This window comes from Rhinoraja longicauda, chromosome 2, assembly GCF_053455715.1.
Source record: "Rhinoraja longicauda isolate Sanriku21f chromosome 2, sRhiLon1.1, whole genome shotgun sequence".
Taxonomy (NCBI): domain Eukaryota; kingdom Metazoa; phylum Chordata; class Chondrichthyes; order Rajiformes; family Arhynchobatidae; genus Rhinoraja; species Rhinoraja longicauda.
The window spans coordinates 91,957,853-91,967,939 of record NC_135954.1 but is presented as its reverse complement, the minus strand read 5'-3'; the positions used below and the strand labels follow the sequence as shown (position 1 = coordinate 91,967,939).

The window sequence follows — 10,087 nt, the reverse complement described above, 5'->3', positions numbered from 1 at the left end:
CTCTTATGTAACAGAATATCCCACTCCAAGCCACGCACCTGCCATGTGGAGATGTCCTTAACACTGGCACGGGACAAGAAACGTACCTGCAGGATTCAGAACTGCGGCCGCACAGAGTACCGTGTTTTCCTCCTCTACCAATTGCACTCCTTCTCATTTCCTCAGCATGAATAGATCACCATACCGTGGCCAGTTTGCTCACCCATTTTGCCCCTCCACAACTTGCAACAACCTCGTACCTGCTGGTCAAGTGCAAGTTTCTCGGACATGCAACAACCCTAAAGAAGGCCGATTTTAAGACACCCCCCTCCCACCCCACACACTCTGGACCATTTTAAAAGGCCAGTGGAAAACAAAACACCCCAAAGTGATGAGCGGGGGCGCGAAAGTTTTGTGCCGCTAATGTCAAAAGGTGCAGCAAGCCAGCGCCACAGAACACCTTTTCCCCTCAGAAAATCCTTCAGAAGTTACCCCGAACCACCACAGCACACACTCACCCGTCAGCGAGCCGAGGGACCAGTGTGCAGGCGCTCGCCACCACCTTGGCCGCTCTCCTCACCTGCTCGGTCTTCACTAGCCAAGGAACACATCGTGCAGCCAACCCTCGCTCAGCCGCAACCCGCGCACCTTCCCGCGCCCGCCCTGGAGCCCGCCACCGCCAGCGCCCTGTGCTGCCCGTCCTGCTGCAATCCTTTCACCACCACCCCACATAACCCACCCCGCTCCTCCTCCACCACCACCGCACACAACCCACCCATCCTGCTCCCTCTTCCCCCACATCACTCACAACCCGCTCCCTCTCCACCCACCCCACTCACTCTTCCCCACCTCACGCACAACCCTCACCCGCTCCCTCTCCCCCACCTACTCCCTCTCCCCCACCTCACTCACAACCCACCCACCCCCCTCCACCCACCTACCCCGCTCCCTCTCCCCCCACCTCACACACCCCACAGCTCCCTCTCCACCCACCCCTCACAACCCACCCACCCCGCGCCCTCTCCACCCACCTCTCACAACCCACCCACCCCCTCCCTCTCCACCCACCTCACTCACAATACACCCACCCACCTCACTCACAACCCACCCACCCCACTCCCTCTCCACCCACCTAACTTACAACCCACCCACCCTGCTCCCTCTCCACCCACCTCACTCACAACCCACCGACCCTGCTCCCTCTCCACCCACCTCACTCACAACCCACCCAGTCACCCTGTTCCCTCTCCACCTACCTCACCCACAACCCACCCACCACACTCCCTCTCCACCCACCTCACCCATAACCCACTTCACCAACAACCCACCCACCAACCCCCTCTCCACCCCCATAACTCACCCCTTCCCCTTAGAACCCACCACGACCTACTCCCTCCACCCCCATAACCCTCACTCCCCTTTCCCCATCCTCTCCACCCTCATGCTCTTCACCCCTTACAACACAACCCACTCCCCCTTCCCTTTACGCGCTCCCTCCCCACCTCGAGGCTCACGCCCATAACCCTCACCACTCTTCCCCTTACAACCCACAACTCATTCACTCCACTCCATCCCCACCCTCATAACCCTCACTCCTGTTCTCTCCCACACTTAGCTAATTGTAAAAACTAGGAACTGCAGATGCTGGTTTACAAAAAGAAAATGACTGGAGAAGGCAGCCTTTCTGGAAAAGATGGATAGATGGCGTTTCAGATTGGGACCCTTTTTCAGACTGATGTGCAGTTTGTTGACCACTTTGCAGAACTCCTCTGTTTAGTACAAACTGGAACCCCACTGGCTGAGCAATTCCAGGGTTAACTCTTATTTCAAGATATCAAGCATCTGAAAGTTTTACTTTTGTAAGGTAGAAAACCTAGTTTTACAAAGACTGATACAATACTATAATGGTCAAATGGCCAAAAGATAAACTCAATGAACAATGCTACATTTTTGGTTTCAGAATTTTAATATCTTGGTAATCACATTCCGGTTATAAGGCAAGAGAGTCCAGATGCTGGAATATGTTGTGCTACATTTCAGTTTTGTTTGGCCTCAACTACAAAATGAAATGGTTACATTCAATCATGAATTACTATCATTGGAATCTACATGGACACAGGAAATTAGATGAAACTGATCTAGGTTGTTAGTTATATTCTTGAAATTAGCTTTGATATCCTTCATATCAACAAGAAAATGAGGTGGGGAAGTTGCACCACTGATCAGGAAGATGTCAGTCTCTCAGAGAGGACATCCTGGAAGGCTCATCCAGTAAGGCAACATGGTAGGGTTTAGGAATAAGAAAGATGCAGTCACTATGATGGGGTTATACTATAGGCCTGTATCCAATAGCCAGTGGGTTGGGGGGATCCAGGAACAGATAGGAAATATAGCAGATATGAAGGCAGATTATGGAAAGATGTAAAAACAGGGTAGTTGAATCTTTTTCCCCAGGCTGAGCTGTATAGTAGAAATCACAAGTTTAAGACAAGAGGGGTGCAATTTAAAGATCTGAAGGGCAAATTTTTCCATACAGATGTTGGTGAATATCTGGAACTTGCTGCCAGAGGAGGTGGTGGAGGTGGATAAAAGGGACATGTGTACAAGTACTTGGATAGGAGAGGCATCGAAGGCTATGGGCTTACTATGGGTAAATGGGTTAAGTGTAGGTCGGCATGGACAATGTGGGCCAAAAGTGTCTATTTTTTGTGTTGCATATTATTGAAGATGTGACAATATTGTGCCTTCTAGCTTTCCATATTCTGACCATTGTTCAGAATTTGTTTGAAATGTTTACCTGATCTGCAAGTTCTTATCTCATATTTATGTTTATTTTTAAAAAAAATCAGTTTCTCAACCCAAGTAGTCAAACAAATCAGGTCAATGTCCCTTTTGCTTCAAATTAAGTTTAAATAGCCCATGGAATTTAGGAAAGATACTTTGAAAACTCTGCAACATACACAAATGCATTCGTTTATTTTATTAGAGGATAACATCTCGTCCTATAACTTACAAATATTTTTGACAGGTATTATTGGGGAGATTACTGCTAAAATTACAGAGAAAAGATTAAATGAATTCAAAACTATTAAAGCACTCCCCAGCTTTGGGTTCTGCAATGTCAGAAGACTATCAAAAACATGTTTGGATCAAGGGTGATTGTGCAAGAATACTAGCTTCTACAACTTAACATGGGCAGTATTCAAGTGCATAAGGACACCATTACTTGTCTGTTCTCAAAGTTACATTGCACACCTGACTTACAAATATTTCATTGTTCCTTCAGCACTTTGTCTAAATTCCAGAATTCCCAACTTAAGAGCATCTTGGGAGGTTACCCGAACAACTGGAGTGTTTTATTACCACAATGGAAACCCTACGAGGATGGGCCCAACGGGGAAAGAGGGGTACTGGGAAAGGCCAAATAAGAATGAGTAATAAATTCTGAGCCTGTCCGAAAAGAGAATGAAAAGACTTATTTTTTTTAAAAAGGAAGGCATAGTTTAATTTTTTTAATGAAAGCAACTCCTCCACCTTACTAAAGAAAGACACAGTGCTGGAGTAACTCAGCGAATCAGGCAGCAACTCTGGAGAAAAAGGATGGGTGACGTTTTGGGTCGGGTCACATTTCCAGACTGACCACCTTACTTTTTTTGTTGATATGAAGGATGCAAAAGCCAATTTAAGAATGCAACATAAACATTAGATTCCCATAGATGGACATCCACGACAAAATAAGTGGAAAATATTAATAAAGGTTAAAAACAGGTGAAATTTAAGTATTAAGGAAATTAAATTGACACTTGAACACTTTCATAAATGTATTGAAAATATTATCAACAAAATGTAGGTGGCTCCATACAAAATATATATATCTTTATTGATTCTTTTCATCCTTCGGCCACCAATTTGGCATTGATGCTCTCAACCGTACCCGAACATCACCTGCTGTGAGTACATGAAGAGGTTCATTGGCATAAGCCAGTCGAATCATAGCTAAACCAACATCGCCCTGATAACTCCTGAACCTTCCAGCCAATTTTCCAGATTCAGTAACAATCTGCGCCTTTTCTGGAACTTTGCCGGGTGGCATGGGGCTGTCCAGTTGGATTGGCATCAACCTTTTCCTTATTATGCCTGTGTAGTGCGTCCGAGCCGTCAACTCTTGCCCTATATAACAGCCCTTGGTGAAGCTGATCCCATTCATGTACACAAGGTTTGATTCCAAAGGTATTGCTTCTCCAGATGGGAGGTCTTTCACACCTTCAGCAATTCCTTAGATAAAACAAGACAGCATATATTACCACCATATATCATAACATTTATTCTTAATCTTCTTCAATGAATTAGCGTTCAGTTGCCAATTGTTCTCCCTTTGAGGAACTGTAATTTATGAATCCCTTAAGCTAGATTAGGTAAATAAAATATGCCAACCAGTTTCACTTCATCATTGATCACTATCTTAAAATGCTTGTCAGAAGGTCTCTACAAATAGTACAGTGAGCAGCACTGCAAACCAGACCCACTGTAGAGCACAGCATTGCCTCTCATCTTAACGCCATTCATCAGAAGATAAATGAATGGCTTCAGTAAACTGGAAGGATCTACATGATCACCATATTTTGCAGAAATCTAATGAATGCCAGAAATGAAGGAAACTAGAAAAAAGTGGTGAACACTGCACAGTCCATCACAGGTACTGAGCCCCCCCCAGCATCGAAGGGATTTACAGCGAGGCACTACCTCAAAAAGGCAGCCGGCATCATCAAGGACCCACATCACCCTGGCCATGCTCTCATTTCAGTCCTGCCATCAGGAAGATGGTACAGGAGCCTGAAAACAGTAACGTCCAAGTTCAGGAACAGCGTCTTCCCGACAACCATCACCTATTGAACGACATGAACACCAACTAATCTCCGAACAACGAACTGCCTTGATTGCAGTAGGGACTTTGGGCTTTGTTTTGTTTTTTTGCATAAGTTGCGATTTAAAAAATTATTTATAGAAGATTCTTTGTTTATACTTGTTTATTGTATTATCGATCAGGTACTGTGTTTACAAACCTGCTGTGCTGCTGCAAGTAAGAATTTCATTGTTCCTTCGGTTCATATGACAATAAAACACTCATGACTTGATTCTCACTACATTGACCAATTAATATTCAGTCAAGCCCTTGGCTGAATAAAAATATTCCTTCAATTCACTCTTCCAAGTTATTTAGTACGGCCTGTAAAAAGTATTTAACTTGTGATTTTTAACAATATCATACCAGAAATGCAGTTTATTTCAAGTCTTTTGTCTCCTTTCATAACCCAATTTTTGCATCCCCAGACCATCCAAATCCAAAGGGTAGTGGGTATGCGGAATGAAGTAGTTGAAGCAGTTGGTATAACATCATTTAAAGGATACTTGCGACCGTACATGAACAGGAAAGTTTTAGAGGAATATGAGCCAAACGCAGGTAAATGGGACTAGCTTAGATGGGGCATCCTAGTCGGCATAGGCTAGTTGAACCAAAGGGCCTGGTTCCATGGTGTGTGTCTATACAATTCCAATTATTCCACTATAAACGAGTTTAGCTAACCATAGATGCAAATTCAGAAGTAAACAATAGATGGGTTGTACACTTTCTACTAAAATAACTACATCTGGAGAAAATTCTGTAAATGCTTGAAATACTCAGTTGGTCAGTCAACATCTGCGTAAAGAGAAATAATGTGGACATTTCAGGTCCTAAACATTAACTCTTGTTTTTCTTCTTGCAGAGCAGTGAAAATCAAAACAAAAAAAACTGTAGATGTTGAAAGCTAAAATTAAAAAGCTGGAAATGTTAACTATTTCCAACATTTTTTTGTTTTGTTCCATTTTCCACAGATGCTGCTTAATCTACTGCGTTGTATGTTTTTATTCCATAATTTCCAGCATTCAATTTTCTTTAGATTTTCTTAAAGATATTTACTTGAAATCCTATTAAATGGACATTGCTGTTCAACCCAACACTCCTAATGGCACAATTATTTACATTTCATCAACAACCACAAAAGGTGATTTCCTCTGCCCACAGATTCCATTTCTATTAATGGCCTGCGGTAAGGAATCATTCCATCTGTTAAAAATAATCAACTCATTTTCAGAAGATATGTCAGTGTTTCATCGAAAAAATGTATGGCATATTGCCAAATTGAAAAAAAATAAAAATGTACGGTCTCCTTTCTCAGAGAAAAGACCAGTTTCAGTTTGAGACACATGATCACTCCTTACCCATCTTATACCGATGACTATGATATTCCTGGATATCACCTAAATGACTTCCTGGGACTATGTCTAATGGACTGACAGCCTTGCTCAGTACCAACCGCCATCCCATGGCATCAGTTCTAGGATCCTGTGTACACACCAATACATTCTTCCCATTTGCTTCTATGTCACTGCTAGTTTCTGCTGAGTGTTCAGGTGGGAGTACTGCCCACACGGAAAGATCTGGGCAAAGGGATATGTCCACTTTCCTTCTAATCTTGTATATTTTCAAGTGCTTTTGAACATCATCAAGCAGTGTGGCATCACATTCTACGAGAATGGTTGGCTCTTCTTGGCTTTCAAGCAGCCTGGAATTTAAAAGAGAATAGAACAGTACTGCACAGGAACAGGCCCGTAATGTCTGTGCCAAACATAATGCCACTGCAATCTCTTATCTACTGCACATAATTCATATCCCTCCATTCCCTGCCTATCCATTTACCTATCCAAAAGCCTCTTAAGCACCACTATCGTATTTGCCTCCACCACCACCCTGGCAGAGTGTTTGGGCACTCACCACCCTGTGTCAATAATTTGATGTATAGCTCTGAACTTTATTCCTCTCATCTTAAACCTATGCCCTCTTGTATTTGATATTTACATCCTGGGGAAAAAGGTTCTGATTGTCCACCCCATCTATGCCTTTTATAATTTAATATACTTCTATTTTCTATACTTCTAATTTCATATACTTCCCCTCCATCTCCAGCGTTCCAGAGATAACAATCCAAAACCTAACCAACCTGTCCCTGGAGCCAATACTCTCTAATCCAGATATAATTCTGGTAAATCTCTTTACCCTTCCCAAGGGCCAGGCCTCATATCTTTTGTCCTGTACGGGGCAACCAGACCTACTCCGACTGTAGCTTAACCAAAGTTCTATAATGCTACATCACAACTCAACCCCTCTCCTCTCCTCACCCCCAAACCTTCCTCCACACCCTCAAGCATTCCTTAAAACTCCCCCAAACCAGTCTCTCACGTTCACCCCCACCCCAAACCAGTCAACACCCAAACTCTTCACAACTCTCCTCTTCATCCCCAAACATTCCCAACTCCCTTCCTCTCACCCCTAAACACTCTTCCTCACCCCTAAATTCTCCCCCAACCTTCCTCACTCCCAAACCCTCACCTCCAAATGTTCCCCCAAACTCCACTCCTTGTCCACAATGCCGCCCCAGCCCGGCCCGTCCTCGACACCCAAACACTCCCCCAACTCCCATCCTCGCCCCCCAAACTCTCCCCCAACTCCGTGCTTGCTCCCAAACTCTCCCCAACTCCTCTTCGCCCTTAAACTCTCCCCAACATTCCTCCTCGCCCCAAACCTTCCCCCAATCCCCCTCCTCGGCACCCAAGCTCTCCAACACTACTCCTTGCCCTTAAACTCTCCCCAAACCGCAGCACCTGCACTCACCTGTAGAGGATCACATCGAACATGGTCCTGCCCTGCAGATTGAGTAGGTGACAGTACAGGGCCTCCCGGGGCCCGCTGACCACCTCCTCCACGTCGTTGGTCACCAGGCCCTGGAGGAAGGCGCCCGTGTCCCGGCCCCGCAGCCTCACCAGCAGCCGGTGGCTGAGGCGGTAGCAGCGGTGGCGGCTGCCGGCCTCGCCGCTTGCCCGGCGTTGAGTTGGCATCTGGCGAGTGGCCGCCTGGACCCGCAGCAAAGCTCCCAGCGCCCGGCCGCAGCCGGCGTGAAAGCCGCGCAGCAACATGGTTGCACCGCGGCGGCCGCTCACCCTAAAGCAGCCGCAACAGCTCGGCCGGCGCCATCCCCGCAGCAACTCCCGCGACACCGCCGCTTGCAGGACAACAGGCGCCCCAAGACAGACACAAAATGCTGGAGTAACTCAGCGGGGCAGGCTCTGGAGAGAAGGAATGCGTGACGTTTCGGGTGGAGACCCTTCTTTACTTAGAATCAGGGATATCCATGGACTATCCCAGAGTGGAACATCCTTCCCGACACCACCAGATGTGCACCAACCTTCAAGACACAGCTCGACAACTTGGACATGGATCATCTCACCAAACTTGCCCACATAAAAATCTAAATAACCTTTTTGCAACCAGTACCTGCACGAGCGAAACCTGCACGAGATAGCCCAGCTGTTGGCGGTTGTGCAGTAGAAAACAGAAACAGAGAAACGGAGAGGGAAACGAGATATGGCTGGGTAAGGTGTGAAAACGACAGATCAGTCTGAAGAAGGGTCTCGACCCGAAACGTCACCCATTCCTTCTCTCCCGAGATGCTGCCTGACCTGCTGAGTTACTCCAGCACTTTGTGAATAAATCGATTTGTACCAGCATCTGCAGTTATTTTCTTATAGATCAAAGCAGACGTTGATCAAAGAAATATAAGACAATAACTGCAGATGCTGGTACAAATCGAAGGTATTTATTCACAAAATGCTGGAGTAACTCAGCAGGTCAGGCAGCATCTCAGGAGAGAAGGAATGGGTGATGTTTCGGGTCGAGACCCTTCTTCAGACTGATGTCAGGGGGGCGGGACAAAGGAAGGATATAGGTGGAGACAGGAAGATAGAGGGAGATCTGGGAAGGGGGAGGGGAAGAGAGGGACAGAGGAACTATCTAAAGTTGGAGAAGTCGATGTTCATACCACTGGGCTGCAAGCTGCCCAGGCGAAATATGAGGTGCTGTTCCTCCAATTTTCGCTGGGCTTCACTATGGCACTGGAGGAGGCACATGACAAGGAAATGTAGAGTGGTTCATTGTTGGTTGAGGGGAAGGTGACAAGGGGGCATACATTCAGTAAAAATTAATCAAGAGGACCGTGAAACTAGTTGGAGAACTAGAGTGGGGGAGGGATGGAGAGGGAGGGAAAGCAACGGTTAGTTGACGTTAGATAAATCAATATTTATACCGCTGGGTGAAAGCTGGGCAGGGATGGCGAACAGGGTCTGAGGGAGACAAGGTTTTCACCACCTCCCATGGGATCCCACCACATCTTCCCATCTCCACCCTTTACCACTTTCTGCAGAGACCATTACCTCCGCAACTCTCTGGTTAACTCATTCCTTCCCACCAAATTTTCACACCTTACCCTTCCATAACACTGTGTCTCCCTCTCCCCTGACTCTCAGTCTGAAGAAAAGTCTTGACCCGAAACGTCACCTATTCCTTCTATCTAGAGATGCTGCCTCTCCTGCTGAGTTACTCCAGCATTTTCAGTGTAGACCGACATCTGCAGTTCCCTCCTACACATGTCTCATGCTATATTTTAAACCGCCACAAGAGGGCAAGTTCTGATAGTGGAAAGAGGTCTGATTGGAACAGAGCTTAGAAACTAGTCTGCTGAAGCTCTTATAAATTCATGTTCATAAGTGATAGGAGCAGAATTAGACCATTCGGTCTATCAAGTCTACTCTGCCATTCAATCATGGCTGATCCATTTCTCCCTCCTAACCCCATTCTCCTGTCTTCCCTTAATCCTTGACATATGTATTAATCAAGCATCTATCTCTCCCTTAAAAATATCAACTGACGGTCTCCACAGCCTTCTGTGGCAATGAATTCCACAGATTCACCACCCACTGACTAAATAAATTCCTCCTCATCTCCTTCCTAAAGGAATGTCCTTTAATTCTGAGGCCAATACCTCTGGTCCTAGACTCTCCCACTAATGGAAACATCCTTTCTGCATCCACTCTATCCAGAACTTGGTCTGAAGAAGTATTGGACAGAACACAGGAGCTATCCAATAAAGAACCACCTGTAGTTATAGAGCACAATGTCTGTGTATTATAAAATATACATGTTAAATAGGGGGATCCATCAAAATATTAGAACAAA

At 45.7% G+C, this 10,087-nt stretch overlaps 1 protein-coding gene across 1 annotated transcript; it reads right to left on the bottom strand.

The window, feature by feature from the left end:
* Window positions 1–1,938: 1,938 nt before the first annotated feature.
* On the bottom strand, window positions 1,939–8,074 carry iba57 (iron-sulfur cluster assembly factor IBA57). Its single transcript, XM_078424113.1, has 3 exons — window positions 7,691–8,074; window positions 6,241–6,584; window positions 1,939–4,254 (listed from the first exon to the last, which is right to left on the bottom strand). Exons 1-3 carry the CDS (start codon window positions 7,990–7,992, stop codon window positions 3,857–3,859), a joined length of 1,044 nt encoding a protein of 347 aa, XP_078280239.1. The 5' UTR covers window positions 7,993–8,074; the 3' UTR covers window positions 1,939–3,856.
* Between the last annotated feature and the right edge of the window lie 2,013 nt (window positions 8,075–10,087).